At 40.8% G+C, this 18,335-nt stretch overlaps 1 protein-coding gene and 1 long non-coding RNA gene across 2 annotated transcripts in view; one reads left to right on the top strand and one right to left on the bottom strand.

Annotated features, from left to right (window-relative positions):
* The window catches only part of PLXND1 (plexin D1), a 179,103-nt gene extending 173,850 nt beyond the window's left edge, over positions 1-5,253 (bottom strand). The window contains exon 1 of the mRNA XM_034431590.3: positions 643-5,253. Within this exon, the coding sequence (XP_034287481.2) occupies positions 643-2,214 (1,572 nt within the window). The 5' untranslated portion in view covers positions 2,215-5,253. The remainder of the gene's footprint in view (positions 1-642) is intronic.
* Positions 5,254-13,006: 7,753 nt separating this feature from the next.
* On the top strand, positions 13,007-16,894 carry LOC148115541 (uncharacterized). The gene is made up of 2 exons (XR_015732673.1): positions 13,007-13,692; positions 16,561-16,894. It is a non-coding gene; the product is annotated as an uncharacterized LOC148115541 (long non-coding RNA).
* The last annotated feature ends 1,441 nt before the right edge of the window (positions 16,895-18,335 follow it).

The following is an 18,335-nucleotide window of genomic DNA, read 5'->3' as shown; positions in this document are numbered from 1 at the left end:
CTTTTGTAGACTCTGATTCAAAAAATTCATACAATAATAAACTTAACAGTTTACTCTTAGGTTGTTGTTTTTTATCAAAGGCCCACACAATTTTTCCTTTGGAAATTTTCCCTATAACTCATCCAAAGGCTAGCTTCCTAAAACTTGGAGATCTGATTCTCTGATTCTAAAACAGGCCAGAAACTTGCCTTGGAGGTTTAGTCTATCCTTTCCCAATTTAGTGTCTTCCATATTTGTTCAGCATCTTCCAGTCTCTGAGGGAAGTTCATCACTATTGGAGGATTTTCCAAAATTTGGGGAACATTTCTTAGCCCTACTTTCAGATTCATCACCAACGGTTGTCCTTAGTAGTACTTTCCAGAAAGTGCCTTGAATCTCATTAAGCCATGGTTTGCCTAATCTATTTATTTACTGAATAAACCACTAGGTTGGGACATACAAACCACAGACTACGATTTATAAACCACAACAGCTTGCCCACTTAGGCAAAAACCGCTATTTAGCTTGATCCACACACCCAGGCAACGGATCATAAAGGTCAAGCATCAGCCAGGCTGGTCAATTTGTCCCACGCTACTTTAGTGAGAAGAAACCCCAGATCGCTGAGAGGTTTTTCTGCCCTCCTGGATTTCCTGTCCTTACCTGGATTTTCCTCTTCTCGCAGGCAGGCCCGGTCCCTTGCACGACGCTGTCCAGCACAGTGACCAGGTCGGCGTCCGGAGCCACGAAGCACGAGTTTCTGGCCACCCTGATAGCGTCCTCGATCTCCGCGAAGCGGAAGACGCAGAGCGCCGAGGGCTGAGGAGCCTGTCGACCGCCAAGCCCGGCACCCGGGGAGGCAGCTTTCTCAAACACCCCGAAGAGCAGCTCCTCCGGCTGGGGCGAAGGAGGACTCCCGGGATCCACCTGCAGGGCGGCGCGAGCGGGAAAGACGGAGACCAGCCTGTTGAAGAGATCCCCGGTGGAGACTCCCGGCGTGACCCCGCCGGCTCCGGGGTGGCTACATTGTAGCGCCATTTGAATGTAAGACTCGGTCAACTTTTTGGTCTCTCCATTGCCGCCGCCGCCGCCGCCGCCGCTGCTATTGAGAGGGGTCGTCTCAGCCGGGTCCCCCAAGCAGATGCGAGCCAAGAGGCTGTGCGAGTGGCTCTCCTTTTCGCGCGCATTCGCCTCGCTGTTGAGGGCCAAGTAAGCGTAGGAGGCCGACGGGCGGCTAAGCGGGGTGCCCTGAGGCAAAGGCGGGAAAGCGGCCGGTGCTCGGCCGGGTTTGGCAGCCTGGGATCCCCGGGACGAATAGGGGCCCCCCGGTCCCGCTGGAGAACTCCGGCCTCCGGAGGCGCCCCCTTCCGGGCGAGAGGACGACGCGCTTTGGCTTCCCCGGTGGAGGAAGGCGCGGACGAAGCTGAGCTTGTGCCGGTCCTTGGCGCCCTGCTTGATTTTGAAGATGTTGTCGTCGGACGGGTTGATGTCGAAAGTGAAGAGCCGGGCCAGGTCCCCGCGGGCGTTGAGAGCCCTTATGGCGATCTCGGGCGTGTTCTCGAAACGGTGATCTTCCAGGCTGGCGTTGCGCGGGAAAAACGGGCTGCCCAAGCCCGTGTAAGTGGCGGCCACCAAAAGCCTCGTGTCTTGCCCGGATTGCTTGAGCACCAAACCGACGGTGGAGGCGTTGGCGTGGTTGGCCGCCACGTTGAGCATGCTGGGGAAGACCGTGACCTGGTCGCCCCCTTCTCCTCCTCCACCACCTGTCCGAGGTGGGAACGGGACGGCCACCACCGAGATGTTCTCCATGCTCCGCAGCTGGCAGAAGCCTTGATAGACCGAGCCGCAGACCACCAGGATGCCTTGCTCCGGGTCCGGCTGCAGCAGCTTATTGTAGTTGTCGGTCGGCTTCTTGGCGTGCTCGCAGGACGCCTGGGGCAGCTGGGGAGCGTGGCACAAGGGGTTGTCCTCCTTGGGGCCCACCTGCTCTTCCACCTCCAGTGTCAGGTTGGGAGCCGAGAGTTGATAAAGCCGGTTGACCGCCGCCAGGTAGATCCTGCCGCCCGACCCATCCAGAGCGAAGTTGTTAGTGGCGGTGGGCGAGACGAACTTGCGCTGCACCTTCAGCCCACGCCCGAGCACCGGGAGCACCAGGGAAACCACCAAGAGGTGGAAAACACGGCCGCGATCCGGTGACGGTACCAGGTTAGCGCCTCGCCGATCCCGCAGAACCATCCTGCCTCCTGGGCTGTCGCTCTGCACAGAGCATGAGGTTCCTTGGCTGTGCAATTGGGGAGGGGAGGGGAGGGGAGGGGGGGTGGCAGCCGCAAAAGAGGAAAACCTGTTTCCTGCGGAGGATGTAATGCGCCTCGAACCCTGAGAGACGCCAAGAGGGAAGTCCCGAGCCTTTTGTTGCAAGCTACCCACAGCCTTTTTGCCTTCTTACCGGACCGGCGTCTCCAATGGGGTTAAAACTCAAACGTCTGAGAAAAGCTGCGCCCTCCCCTAAGTCTGACAGCTTCTCTCTCTCTCTCTCTCTCTCTCTCTCTCCTTCCCTCCCTCCCTCTCCCCCTCCCTGTAACTGTGGACAAGCTGCTCGCTCCGACTTCTGAGAGGTTCTTTTTTTTTCAGTATTCGTTTTTCCTTTATTTATGGTTTGTCATGTGAATATGATTAAGTTTAAGCCACTCTCCACCCCACCCGCTCCACCACCACCCCCAAACTGGAAGGCAATCGCTGCATCAGTCCCAAAAACAAAGAAGCAGCTCATGATAGCAGCTCCTTTTGCTAACAAATAACTCTTGTGTTTGCCTTTTTTGATGTTCGGAAGCAAGAATGTAGGATCCATGGGCGGGAGGGAGGGAGGGAGGGGGGCAAAGACAAGGAAATCAAAAACTTTTCTCATCCAGCCATAAATTAACATTGCAATCAGTTGTAAGGACTGAGTTAGCCAAACAACAGTTAATTTCAGACAAATCATCTTCAACCGACCTTCTGATTCAGCTGCTTGGTTTCCCCTCTCCCACCCAATGAAAATAAGTTAACTCTCAATCCTCTTGAAGTACTTCCCTCCTCATAAAAAGGGATTTTACAAGAAAGGATAACAAAGAAGAGAAGGTCAGACTGTCTGGGGTTTTTTTGGGGGGGGGGGAGGGTCAGGAATAAATTAAGCAGACAACTATGCGAAGCATGTAAAATGAGGGAGAGGTGAATTAATTCAGTCTCGCTGTGCTTCAGTCATCAACACCAGAGCAATGAAGGTGCCTGAAAAATATTTCAGAATATGCTGATCTGTACCACTCTGTTTCTGCTTTGCGAGAAACAACTCCAGGTATGGTGTTGTGCAACCTGGGTTTGCTTCATATTCATCTGTCAATAATCCCTGCATTTCACTAGCAATGTTCTTGTGCTGGTGATTATCTGGAAAGTGTACGACATCTATTTAGCGTGTTTAACAAACCATTTGAAACTGTGTGTTTACATCACTAGCTGAAAACTGGCTGGTGTTTATGGGATTTTTAATTCAACATGTTTAGTAAGAACCAGATACTGTTCTACAATAAAAAGCTGCTACCGTTAGTTAAACCATTTATCAACAGTCTACAAATAGATCTCATTCATCTTGGAAAGAACTGTTGCCAAAAAGTAGTTTCTCCAAGTACAGGAAATGTTGATAAATGAAAGAGGTAGGTAAGACTTGTATAGAATTTCAAAATTATTATGGCTATGCCCCCCACTTGCGCTGAACCACAACACAATCAGTCCTTGACAATAGCACTTTTCCATTTTTCATCAAGATGTTGCCTTCTTTTCATTCCCAGTCTATGAATGAGACAGGCTTAGGGCTTCTTTAGCTGTACTGGTGTTAAATTAGTATTTTCTCCCTTATTCTGAATTCTATCCAGTGATAGCTTCAGGGCATATAAAATCTGTTAGATTTTGTCATTTTGACATTGGAGATAGAGTCAAATAACCAATTGTGGAAGCATCTATTGGTGTTTCAGACTGATGCTGATTAACTTCTGTCATCATTCTACTAGTCTTTCCATAGAACATAATGTTTCTAGCATCTGAAATAAGATAACAGGCTGAAGTTGTGTAACACTGAAAGGGACCAACCTGGTCTTGGGGGACCAACCTGGGGGCCTTCAGGATAAGACAGATAAATCCACAAGTTGGTGATAGGTGACCATATAGAAAAGAAATCCTAAACAAGAATGTACCCTCCCTTGTAAAAACATATGCCAGCAACGTAGTCAGTAGTCCACTTTTTTGCCCTTCCCCCTTTTTAAATAGCATTACGATAGAATAGGTCTAGAAAAAGGAGAAATAAGAGTCTAGAAATGCCCAATAGAGTCCTAATGTCAAATCTTCACTATTACTGCTCCAGTATCATGATTGGCTAATGGTGTTCCCATTGGCAGACAACATGCTTGAGAGGGGGAGCAGTAAATCTGGAGGAGTCAGATAGTTGCTTAGCCTATCATGCTGTAATCAGGACAACTGAATTTAATAGCATCTCCAATGAGATTCTGAATAGAGACAATATCAGCAGGATTGACAATATGGGCAGGAAATTTCATGCTGGAATTTCCATTGTTTTCTGTTAACTAAAAGAGGGATGGACAATGCTGTTTTAATTCAGCATTATGACCATGGGACCTAGAAACATAATACTGCTTGATCACAAATATGTGTTGCTGTCTACAACATTGGGAGACCTTTAAACAGGGATTATTGAATCCATTTACAAACTGGGATAGGCTTAGCCTGATACAGCAAGGCTATTCTTAAATTTGACAATAAAATAGGGAAAGTCATCAAGTTTCTCAAATAAAAGTTATTAAAATAAAAAAATAATTTCATAGATTTCATAGATCTAATATCCCTAATATTGTATCTATGGGCATCAATGTACCTGCAGATACTTCCTTGCTACTTCCACCCTCTGCATCTGTACTTGAAATATATTCCTTTTTTAAAAAAAAACACCTCTTTTTTATTTTTAATCAAATACAAGAATATAGATATGCTACAAATCCAAGCACCGACCTTCAATGTCATATTTCTAAGAAGAAATATAGTGTTTCCACATAAGAGCTACAGGCATTCTCGGAAATTAAAAGTGGCAAGTCAGTGCTTTGTTTGTAAATATACAACTTACACAAGAGATAAAAAATAAACTGGGGCTCAATCCAAGTTGCATAGGAATCTAGAAAATAAGATAGGGAACAATGTTATCCATTCGGCTTTTGATAAATTAAAGTTTTTGTGATTGTCCACATTGTGTATGACTGCTCTTCGAGAATGGGAAGCCCTCCATGCCTGTGACATGTTCTCAAAATCTCAAATGTGCCTACTGTTCTGGAAGAACCAGGATTCTTGCCCCTAGATTGTTGGTGATATATCACTAAGATGATTTAAACCCATTGTTCACTCACTACGTCTAACCTTTTCTTGCTTATTTGTTTTCGAGGTTGTCTCTGAGCTGCCATGTCTTGGCTGGAAAAATATGGATAACCACAAGATGGCAAAGCGATACAGAAAAAAAAGTCAGCCAGATTTTTACACCTCATATATTAGCCCTAAACATTTCAAGTTGTTAGTGTTCTCATTCCCCATCATTTTGTTCTCATTGATTCAAGTTAACTTTTTAAGACTTGTGTACATTGGTTTTCTCGACAGCCAGCTTCCTTCCTAGCCCTTCCTCCCTAAGATCAAAGCTTGTTCATGCAAGCAAATAGACATCATGTCACATATTTCTCTGAAGAGATTATTTAAGATTATCAGATATAATATCCATAACGGCAAGGGCAACACATTGTGTCAAATCCATAGACTCAATTTGCACACACTAAACTTAACCATTAAATTTAACTGCTAAATCTGAGGTTATAAACTGTGACGTCATAGCTCCACATACAATACCTTGAATCCCATTGTTGTGAGCTCTGAGCTTTCAATGACCAGGCTGCTGAAATTTGAAAGCATAATTGCTGAATGTAAACAACAGGGTTTCCTGTCATTCTGTGCTTGGAAATGCATAATAACTAGTATTAAGTCCTGAAATAGCCTGAACATAGTTTACAAACAAAATTCCTAAACTTCTTTATAAAAGGAAAAAAATCTCAGCTTGGCTTGATGGGCACCATACATTTTGTTTTGCTACTACATCCACGTTAGCCTTTAGACTAAATAGTGCTGGCCTGCAGCCACCAAAATGTCGCCAAATCCTGCCATAAACCAAGTTTACAAGTCTCTGTGACTGCATTCACATCTTATGCTAAACTGAAACCAGACCAGGAACGTAATGGCTTTAGGATATGTTCATGACACACTAAGCTAATGTAAAAGATTAAAGTATTATAGCCCACCTTTATTTCCCTGCCATCTGGTTAACCCAACTAAAAGGCTTACTTGAGTTTGCCTACTGATTTCTCCAACCCCAATCTTCTTACCATCTTCATTTCCCTCCCCTGCCTCTCACCAGCTATTGAAGATGGTGACAACCATAGTAAGGAGAATATAATATCTCCTTACCTTTTTTCCCCTTTATCCCCTGAATTCATTCTGTATTCACCACTCATATGAGACATTGTTAAATGCTGGATCTTGGAGAAGATCTTCTCTTTGGAGAACATACAGAAGTTCAGAACCAGGGGTAGGTTCTACTTACCTTTACTACCGGTTTGCAACGGGGCCGTGCGTGTGTGCTCACTTAGCTTGCACACACGCGCGCTCTTCTGCACAAGCACAGAAGCTTCTGTGCATGCGCAGAAGCATTTTGATGATGTTGGGGTCAGTGGGCGGAGCCTCCCGCCAGTTTTTCTACCGGTTCTATAGAACCAGTGCGAACCGGGGGCAACCCACCACTGTTCAGAACATAGTAGCCCGTATTGGTTCCCAGTAAGTTTTTGGATCCAATTCCAAATGCTGGTAATTGCCTACAAAACCCTATACAGAATAGTATCAGATTGCATCTTTCCCAAAATTGAATCTGCCCATCCTGTAAGAACATCTCAGGAAAGCCTACTGAGCATCCCATAGGTCGGGGTGGGGAGGGGACATGGACCAGGCAACAGATCTCTTCTGTTGTGGCTCTGATGCCCTGAAATTCCATATTCAATGAAACAGATACCTCCCTTCCCTCTTAGTGTTTTGTAAACTGATCAAAATCCCTTTGTTCTACTGGGCTTTTCATCTTAAGTTTATTGCTTTGTGGCATTCATTTTGGGAGCAGGGTTGGCTTCTTTGTTCCATTTTGAATTCTGAAGATGAAACTCAAATACTTTGGCCACCTAATGAGAAGGAAGGACTCACTGGAGATGAGCCTAATGCTGGGAAAGATTGAGGGCAAAAGAAGAAGGGGACGGCAGAGAACGAAGTAGCTGGATGGAGTCACTGAATCAATAGGCGTGGAAATGGATTCCAGAGGATGGTAGAGGAGAGGAAGGCCTGGAGGAATGTTGACCATGGGGTCACGATGGGTCAGACATGACTTCGCAACTAACAACAACATCTTTAAACTGAGTCCAAGGTACAAAAATGGTAAAATAAATAAGCAAACAAACAATTACAAGTTTAAACATGCATGTGAATAAAAAAATGTGTATAGTGTTTGCGACTTGACTCATCCTATGTGCAGCATGCAAGAAAGAGTATGTTTTACACAGGAGTAAATTTTTAATTCATGGAATTACTATTGTATGACATACAAAAAAACAAAAGAAGCAGAAGGAGGCTACATATTTTAGAAAATGGTTGGAGTTGCTTACACTTTTCTTTAAAAAAAACATGTATTTTTCAACGAAGGAACAAGTTTATCAATATTTACATGTTGTGTTATACAGGTGGAATAGCATCTAAAAGGACTCTTCAAAGAAGCAATTCTACCAATACTTTTGCTGAAAATTTAGACTCCTGAATTTGTTTTTCATTTTGAAAAAAAATATACCGACTATAACTGTTCTATTTGGCTGATCTGAAACCACTCAGTTTAGTTGAATGACCCTTTATAGCTAAATCCCCGATTTTCTGGGGTTAATTTTCTGTGTAAGATTAAGTATCTAAGAGAAACATCTCTGGCATGGAGCCAGAATGTTGACCTTTAGGAAATGGGAGGTGAATAATAGCATATTAAGTTTTTTGGGCTAATTGATTCAGAAGGAAAAGAAAGAACCTTTTTTTTACAATTTGCGTCTTGCAATGCTTGTGGAATTGTAAATATTTTATTAGGTCACATAATGGTGGAATTCTTTATCCTTAATATCATAACTAAGTACTAAACCATACAAATATGAATCCTAAAAAAATGATTTACCTAATGTAATATTTTAGTTCCGCAAATGCCTGTGTAGAAAAAAATTAATAATGGGATTGTACTGTCCCCTAAAGGCCTGGAACTAGAAAAGAAGAAGAAAAATCATTTTATTTTTCTCTTATTATTAATAATGATCCTGTTCATGTTGTTGTTAGGATAGGCATAAGCCACCAGTGAAAATCTTCTTTAGAAACTTGACACCCGTAGTTTGTTTCATCCTCTATCTTGATGCTTGTCCTTTGGAAGTATTAAGTAAGATCTAAACCGTTTGTCTATGAAAGATTGTGATATCAGCATCAACAGACAGTTTCTTTTTGGGAAACTAGACTTGCAATTTTGTCGGTACAAAAAGTCTCCCGCTAAGAGAAGAAACATGTTGGTGTTGAAAAGCTCCAAATCTTATTTTCTGAGCATTCCTTTGTCTGATTCTGATGGTTAATTTCACAAGGGCAAAACTAAAATTAGAGACTGGAAGGAATTCAGGACAATTTCTCCATATTGGGGGGGGGGGCGGAATCTTCTGATGTTGTCTAATCTTATTCCAACACCTGCCAATTTGCTTACCCTCTTCTTAGCCTTTTTTCATTCTTTAGATCACTAATTAATATCTAACAGCAGTGACTAGCCTGTGTTTATAGAAAATGTGTGCTAAATTAAATACAAATATTCTTTCCTTGTCTCTCTATCTCATTGTTCATGCTAGTCATAGACCTGATAGATATAGTTATTAACTCTTTTTTAAAAGAAAATGTGAATCTCCTAATTGCTTGAATTTGTATTTTCAATTTTTAAGCCCAACTGTGACAGGAAATAAACACTAGTGTTTTGAAGATAATAGCACCTTATGTTTAACACCTTTTATTTGAAAGTGTCAGAGTAATTTGTAAGCATAAGTTAATTAAACTTTATGATACCCAGCTGAGTTAGAGAAGACTCATTAGCCCAATTTCATAAAAGAGATAAAAATATGGGCTCCTGACATTCCAAATACTATCACCAAATTGTTTTCATTTTAATTACATTTAAATATAAATTATTTTTTTTCTTTTAACCTACTCTCCCTTTATTTGCACTGTATTTGCAAATACATTTGTATTTAACTTACTCTCCCTTTATTTGCACTTAGCCAAGTATGCTATACAAAATAAAAGTTGTACATCCAGAAAAAGTTGTACATCCATGATTTAATTTGGTACATGTACCATATCATTTAATAAGAAAATTCAGACTAGGACTATCAGATCTGGGCTATAAATTTTCAGAAAACATTAGTAGTCACCCAGGGTTTTGCAGCCCAGATCTGGTAGTTCTACCAAATCACTAATCAGATTCACAGATTGTGTTAAGCCATGGTTTGCTTAGCTGTAGTTTGTTTAACCAATCACAGTTGTCTGGGTTCACATAAACCAGGGGTGTCAAACTCGATTTCATTGAGGGCTGCATCAGGGTTGTGTTTGACCTCAGGGGGCCGGAGTGGGTGTAACCAGGAGTGGGCATGGCCAGCTTGACATCACTCGTGTGGTGGCCCTAGTGCTCTGCCAGAGAAAATGGGTTCCCAAGCTCCATTTTCGGCTATGATGGCCTCCTGCAAACCTCTGCCAGCAAAAACGGAGCTCTGTTTTCACTGGCAGAGGCACTGTGGGCCAATCCTTCACTGTTTCCAGAGCGGCCCCACAGGCCAGAACTAAACACCCTATGGGCTGAATTCAGCCCCTGGGCCTTGAGTTTGACACCCCTGTCATAAACCATTGACCCGTAAATCATTATTTGCAAACCTTAATGGCAGGATTCTTATAATATGCTAAGACAAACCAAACCAAACTACATTATGCATTGTAAGTTAATTTAACCACTGGTACTTTAATAAGTATTTAGAGAGGCTTATCAGGAATTACTTACCAGAGGAAATGGCAAGAAAAGAAGGAATAATAATAATAATAATAATAATAATAATAATAATAATAATAATAATAATCCTCTCTCCCATATATTTATCATATTTGCACCCGTGTTTCATTTTTATAATTTTGTTACCCACCTATTCCTTTTAAAATGATCTTGCATATTGATTTCTGAGAATAAAGTACATTCTGATTCTGATCTATTAAATTAATCTTACATATTATAGAGCTGGAAAACTGAATGCAGACATTTTAGTTTGCAGCTGGTAAATAGGATTTAGAAACTCCAAAACAGAAAAAGAAATGAATACCAGTATAAAATATTATATAACACACCTAGATACTAGGAAAAAATGCTACCACATTCAATTATGAGAAAAGCTAGTTGAAAGCTCAGGTCAAAATTAAAGAGTGAAAGGGATACATGCAAAATGTACCAGCAATTCTAGTATCTTTAGCCTGTGAAGAGAAAGATTAAGGAAATGGATATTTTATAATAATGAAACATCAATGTACATACCACAGCTTTCATGGAAATATTATTCCCCGTACGCAGTTTAAATCCTCCCTCCAAGTTGGCCAATGTGAGAATGCAAAACTGATATCCTGCCAGGGCACCCCGGTCTCATCACAAGGGACAACTGAGGCACCAAGAAGCAGTTTTGCCAGTGGGAAAACAGCCTATCTTTCCACTTTGGGGTTCCGGAGTTTCTTCCTGTGATGCATCTGAGCTCAGACACAAAAGAGCAGATGAACTGCTCTAGCATTACAAGAATAAGACGGGGAATGTGTGCGATGCTGATCTGGATTAACCTATGGAAGGACAATAAAATAAATCTGGAGAGGCAGATTTTTTTTTCCAGGTTAATTGACATTTCACCAAGACTGACTGTCCAAAACTACAGTGAGGTTAATGCTTTCAAATATTATTTCTTGCTGTATTGACATTTGAGGAGTTGGAGGAGCAGCCTCCATAATTGGGGTAATTATAATCTGATGAATCAGGCAGCATATCAAAATGGGATGTACTGTAGCATTCCACATCATAAACCAAAGTAGAATTCAGCTGTTCCAAAAGATTCTCTTCAGAATGAAGATTGCAGCAGAGTAGGAGATAATATGAGGGTGATATACTGTATTCCAAGCAATATATTAATTTACAACTCCTAGTTTTTTTACTTTCTCCCTGTCTTTCTCTTCTCCTTCTCCAAATTATCCCACTGCAGCAAGTCTTTTTAAATCAGTGTTCAATCTTGCACTTGTCATTATACACTTGTTGATTATTAATACATAATACAGAATATTATGATTCGAGTCCGTAGAACTGCTCAAGAAAAAATATCATGATAGAAATTTCATAGAGAATATTTATGGCAAACGTAACCCAGTTTTCTGCAGCAGTATAAACTTGTAGATTCAAGTTATTAAATAATTATTAGAGGAGGAGAAAGGATTCAGAATAAAATGGCAAATAATAGTGTTTCCATCTTTTTATGGAAAAAGACAAAATAGAAACATATTTAAGTTAGATAACTCTATAAAAATTATTTTACATTTATAAATATATTATATTGAATATAATTTATTTTGAATTTAAAGTTATGTTAGATTTGGTAGATGTAGAAAAAGAGAAAAGGAGGAAAATGTGCCAGAAAATATAAATCTGGAACCATGGTACTGAAACTCTTAGATAACATTTTTTTAAGAGCAAGGTGAAGATAATAAACTAATGTGAACTATTTTTAGAACTGCAATTCTACTTTTAGCTTTTATTGTAACGCTTCAGGGGTAATCAGACAATGATGCAAATCTCCTAGTGATCAAATAATATTGTGACCAGGAGATTTCAGTTTTGCAGATCTCAGTAGATCCCTCATTTTTACCCTCATTTCCATTTCAAGGTAGCTGCTACACCTGAAATAGACAAGTTTTGGAATAACAAACCAGTCTTGTATTTTGCATTATAGCCTGTTCCCTGCAAAAGAGAAGGTTGAGTTTTTAACCAGTTGAGAACTATATTTGCCATTAAACCAGCCAAAAGACAAGCCATAAAAAACAAAAGCAAAAGCAAAACCAACCAACCAACCAACAAACAAAAACAAGCAGCCTGGAGTTCATTTCTCTAGCCTGAATCAAAGAACATGGATAATCTAGGTGGCCTTTGGTTAAATAATTTTGGCAATTTCGTCTGTATTTGCTTTCCTGGACAAGAAGAATTTCAGGGTCAGAAATATGAAAAGTAGATCAAAACAGCACTGGGATCTTAGATGTATTTTATGCTGGAATCAGAGGGATGGGGAAAACCAAAAGTCTACTTATCCTGGTGTGTCCTTAGACTGATAAAAAAAAAAAGGTACTTCCCACTACCGGTATCTGGTTTTAAGATTTAACCTCCACAACTACAAGTTTTCATGATTGCCTTATACCAGTGGTATATAAACTTTTTCGGACCGAGTGCCCAAAGCGCGCGAGCGTGCGAATGCACACATGCCCAAATCCCCAAAATGCAATACGTGCACGCCCCCCGCACATGCCTCACCCCTGTGCATGCACGCATTCACCTGCATGTGCCATGCCCCCGTGCATGCATGGCAGAGACCCAAAGACCAGCTGGCCGGCAGGAGTTGCGCGCACATATGTACGGCAGAGTTGAACTGGGTTGACAGCTCATGTGCCCACAGAGAGCGCTGTGTGCCACCTCTGGCACGTGTGCCATAAGTTCGCCATCATGGCCTTATACTCTATAATACTTTAAGAAAGCAAGGTTGAGAAACATCCGATTATTTTAAAAAAGTAATGTCACACAAATTAATGGGTAAGTAATCTTGTGCTTTAATAAATAGTTTTAATGGCATGTATTTTCTTTTTGTCAAAGCGCATGCAGTGTTAGAGCAGTTCCAGTAAAAGCATTTATCAAGTTAGCTATGACTTGAAAGGGTTAGTTCAAAGCATGACTAAATCCATACACATTCCATCATGAAAGCCTTATAAAAACTGGGGATGGTAAAGTAACATGTGACTAAGATGCATTACATCATAGTATACTATATTTGTACTGATATCTATGAAATGATTTTAAAATGCAGTTTACCAATAGTTTACTATTGATTTACTCACTAGTTTATTAACAGTTTACTCAATTTTGCTTGAGTCTTTCGGGGCCTGCAGTTCTTCAGGAATCTTTAATTGGTTTCATGCACTGTACTAAAGCAAAGAGGTAGCCACTCTATGTAGCCCCCAGACTTATTTTTGCAGCCCCCAAATCCTTGAAGATACTGTCACAAAATTTGGCAGCAGTGAGAATTTCGTTGATACATTGAACATCAATTTACTGTGGAATAGCTATATAACATTTTCTTTACATGTATTATCTTTCAGATGCTGTTAGAAGTTTGCTGTGTGCTCTGCATTAATTGGACTGGAAACGTATTATCCAAAGCAGCTTTCCAACTTTTCAAAATGTTTGGTTACCTTTTCTAAAGAAGCTGATGAGTAGACATTTTATTTATTTATTTATTTATTTATTTATTTATTTGTTTGTTTGTTTGTTTGTTTGTTTGTCAAGAACATATTAGGTAATAAGTATAAACATGGATTGGATACATAAAATAGACACAAATAGCGTAAACATTAGGACAGGGACGGTAGGCACGCTGGTGCTCTTATGCACGCCCCTTACAGACCTCTTAGGAATGGGATGAGGTCAACAGTAGACAGTCTTAGGTTAAAATTTTGGGGGTTTTGGGATGAAACCACAGAGTCAGTTAGTGCATTCCAGGATTGACCACTCTGTTGCTGAAGTCCTATTTTCTGCAATCGAGTTTGGTGCGGTTTACCTTAAGTTTGTATCTATTGTGTGCTCGTGTATTGTTATGGTTGAAGCTGAAGTAGTCATTGACAGATAGGACATTGTAGCAGATAATTTTATGAGCTACGCTTAGGTCATACAGAAGGCAGCGTAGTTCTAAGTTTTCTAAGTATATAAACATTTAGTGGACTAAACATCTGTATTTATGCAGATCTTGTTCTCATCTACAGTACTACATAAATTCATTGGTTAAAGCCTTGTCAGGACCATTGTTCTACCACCCCTTTGATTTTCAATGGAATAAGTGCACCCAAGCAGCTATTGAGATCTGCAAAGCAAAGGTCTACCTGATTTATGGTCTGTAAGTGGCAGTGAAATTCCTATTGAAATATTTCCATGAAAATTCCTAAGGACTTTGCGGGTTGTGCGTACCATATGTCCTATTCATAGTTAAGACAGGAAGCAGGCTTGATCTCCATTGAGATCCAATAAGCAGTCCTACAACCACAGCTGATCCATTTGAGGGTCTTCGGGCTTTCCTGACTCTCCAAGATAACTTTTCAATTTCAAGAAATTTGGATTTAAAATCCAGTGGCCTTTCCAGCTCAACATCTGGAGTCACTGTTTTAGCAATATCCTAGTCATGGCCTATATTGCCTATATTGCTAGTCACATGATTATATTGCAGAAGAAGTGGACAGTGGTTTCAATTGCAGGAGGCAGGAATGGAGTGAGTTTAGTTTATTCTCAATATGTAGGTACCTTATTATCTGCCACTGGAAGGAGAAGAATTGAATAGCTATTAGAAAATAGCCCAATATATAAAATTCACTGGTCTTCTGTTGACTTTCCATTTACACAACTTGGTAGGAAAGTAAAGTTGGATCCTCTTCAGAATTTTGCCATGCAATATATAGCACCTAATAACATAAACATGCTCTTTTTATTATGGAGCCCTGGAAATATGGCAGGTTCTTCTGCCTGAATAAAATCTTCGTAGTACATACTTGAATAGAAGTTGCAACAGATGTTTGGTTTAGTAGTTAAAGCACCAGGCTAGAGACTGGGAGACCATGAGTTGTAGCCCCACATTAGCCATGAAAAGTTGGCTGGGTGGTACTTTAGGCCAGTCACTCTCTCTCAGCCCAACTCACCTGTGGGGAAAATAGGAGGAGGAAGATACGTTCAATATATTCACCACCTTGAGCTATTTGTAAAAATTATAAAAGTGGGATACAAGCAGATGAATATTTTTTTTTAAAAAAAAATGTGCAGAATTCTTTAGTGGCTGTGGAGAAAAATGGAAGGAGGGAATACAAGGCACATACCATATTTTTCAGAGTATAAGATGCACCGGAGTATAAGACACAGCTTAGTTTTTGGGGAGGAAAATAGGAAAAAAAATCTGCCTACCAGATATTCATCTGGCTAGCGTCCTTAGTCTGGTCAGCTTCAGCACATTAGTTTGCTGGTTTTTTATCCCCTGCTTGGGGATAAAAAACAGCTTCTAAGGCACAGCTGAGAGGAAGCAGCAATGAGAAAAACAGCCAAAGCATGGGGGAGATGCTTCACTCGGCTAGCGCCTAGTTAGGGCTGAAAAAAGCTTCTAAAGAACAGCTGAGCTAGTGCCTCATTAAAGCACAGCGGAGAGTCAGGGAGCAGGAAAAGCTGGGAAGATCGCTCGCTAGTGCCTTGTTAGCACCTCATTAGGGCTGGAAAAAAAGCTTCGAAAAAGCTACATTCGGAGTATAAGACACACCCAAATTTTCTGCCTCTTTTAGGGGTAGGGGGAAAGGTGCGTCTTATACTCCGAAAAATACAGGTAGTTATACTGGTGCACATCTCCCACCCCTCATCAAATAGTCTGACTGAAAGGACTTGCCTTGGCTCTGTAACCATGTCACATCAAGTTTTTATTTATTTATTTTATTCATTTATCTTGTCAAGCATATATAAGATTACAGATAAAAGTATAAACATGATTGTGAATGCATGAAATGTATAAACATGATTATGAATACATGAGATGGTTATGAATAAAAGGGGACATTAGGACAGGGACGGTAGGCACGTTGGTGCTCTTATGCATGCCCCTTACAGACCTCTTAGGAATGGGGTGAGGTCAACAGTAGACAGTCTAAGGTTAAGGGTTTGGGGGTTTGGGGAAGAAACTACAGAGTCAGGTAGTGCATTCCAGGCATTGACCACTCTGTTGCTGAAGTTGTATTTTCTGCAATCGAGTTTAGAGCAGTTTACCTTAAGTTGGTCAGTTTTTAAGTTGGGTCAGTCGTTTTCTTTTGTGGGTGACATCTTCTGTAATAATGTACATTCCTGCCATTTTGCTAGCCTGCTACTCTAATTAGTAGGACAGTGCAATTGCCTGCGAGTGCTATATGACTTTGAGGGATAAGGTGTGTTGAATTGGTGCATTAGAGCTCTTGGAGAAGAAAAAGAAAGAAATCTCTGTGGGGGCAGGCCATTTATTCTCCTGACCACTAACAGCTTCAGCTCTCCCCAACAGTGCCTAATTTGGTTCCACTTTGTCCTATTAGATGTTGAAGAAAAGGAAACCAGCACGAGACACATTAAATCAAGAAGAACCGAATGGTTCCAGCACAGGCAAGCAACTCTGAAAGGCATGTTTGGAACAGGGAAAGCAACAGGTTTTTTGTTTTTGTTTTACTTTTTCCATTTCTCTTATTCACCTAAGTGATTTCCATACAAAAAGAGAGTATTCGAAAGTCACTTGAAATGTCACATGCAAAACCAAATGTTTATTAATGTCAAATGTGTTTCCAGCCTATTAATAAACACAAAGTGGTCTACAGTGTATTAAAAGATAAACAACAAATGGCACAGAAAAATAAAATAATTATACTACAATAACCTCTTGCTTATCGTCAACCAACAAAGCCAGATGTAGGCAATGCTCAGGTGAGTCTCTAACAGAAGAAAAGAAGTCTGAAATGGACTAACCAAAAATGTCTCTTCAGATACACTGCCATGTGAATACTCAAGTTTCAGGTTCTCCACTGAAATGTTATTGTGAATTTCTTCAAGAGCAGCCATTCTAATACAAGTCTAAAATGATGATTGAAAAAGGGCCGTATGATTTGGGAAAAAGTAGACAAATGTCATATGCTGTATGGCAGGACTGTCAAACTCATGTCATCATGGCGGCGTCATGTGACATATTGTGACTTTTTTCCCATTCGCTAAAGTGGGCATGGGAGTGGCCAGCGCATGACGCATCTGGGCTGTGGGCATCGATTTTGACAGCCCTGCTCTATGGGTATTCATTATGAAATATACCAGGGGGAGGCATTTCACCTTTGGGATTTTGAAGACACTATGAGAAGACCAGCTTTTTTATTGCCAAAGTCTTCTGTTACTAAAACTAAACAGGGTATCTTGAGTATTTTCCCGGGAAGATATGGGAAGAGTTCGATATTATTCTCTTGTTATTCTACAGCACTGGAAAAGAGCCAATTGCCAGCTATAATTTGCTTTTCCTGGGCCAGTACATGAATCCTGGGGTACCTCAGCCAATCAGTGCTCACCTGCCAGCTAGAAATGCATTGTTCTACCCCACAGTTCCCTGTCACACACCAAATAAAATGCATCTTGCCCAAACGGATCGTAAAATGTTTTACACTGCTGGTATTCCTAATAATCAAGGTGGAAGGCAGCATGCACCTGTTTTTAGATATTTTGCTTCCTTGATATGAGACCTGACCCAGCCATCGTGCGGTGATATAATGAGGGTCACACAGAATGCTTTCTGTAAAAACCTCCATCAAATATATCTGTAGCCACATTCATAGCCACAGTCCAGTAGAAAATGCCACATGCCTGAAACTTTGGGGCACCGCACACAACCACAGGGCTTCAAATTGTGCTGTCCTGCTCCAGTGGTTCCTGTTTTGTTGAATTCATCCATGCTCAAAGAATTGTTAAAATCAGAATGACATACAGTACTATTATCAACTATATTTGAAACCTAGTTAGCAAAATAATTATTTCCTTCTGAGTGCAGGTAAATGACAAGGCTTCTGGAGAGAAATGTTTTAAGAAAAAATTCTTAATTATTAACATCATTAGTTCCTATGATGTTAAATGATGCAGATCAAGCAACTCTTGTTGTTTCATTCCTGAATAATAAGGATGGAAACCTTAGGACATTTTTCATGGAATAACTCTCATATACATAGAAGGATTTTCTTTCAAATACACATGTACCAGAGGTGGGTTTCAGCAGGTTCTGACCAGATCTGGAGAACTGGTAGTGGAAATTTTGAGTAGTTTGGAGATCCGGTAAATACTACCT

The sequence above is a fragment of the Pantherophis guttatus genome, chromosome 2, assembly GCF_059756535.1.
Source record: "Pantherophis guttatus breed Tessera chromosome 2, ASM5975653v1, whole genome shotgun sequence".
Lineage (NCBI taxonomy): Eukaryota > Metazoa > Chordata > Lepidosauria > Squamata > Colubridae > Pantherophis > Pantherophis guttatus.
Note: the sequence above shows the minus strand (reverse complement) of the source record. Positions and strands in the feature narration are given on the sequence as shown.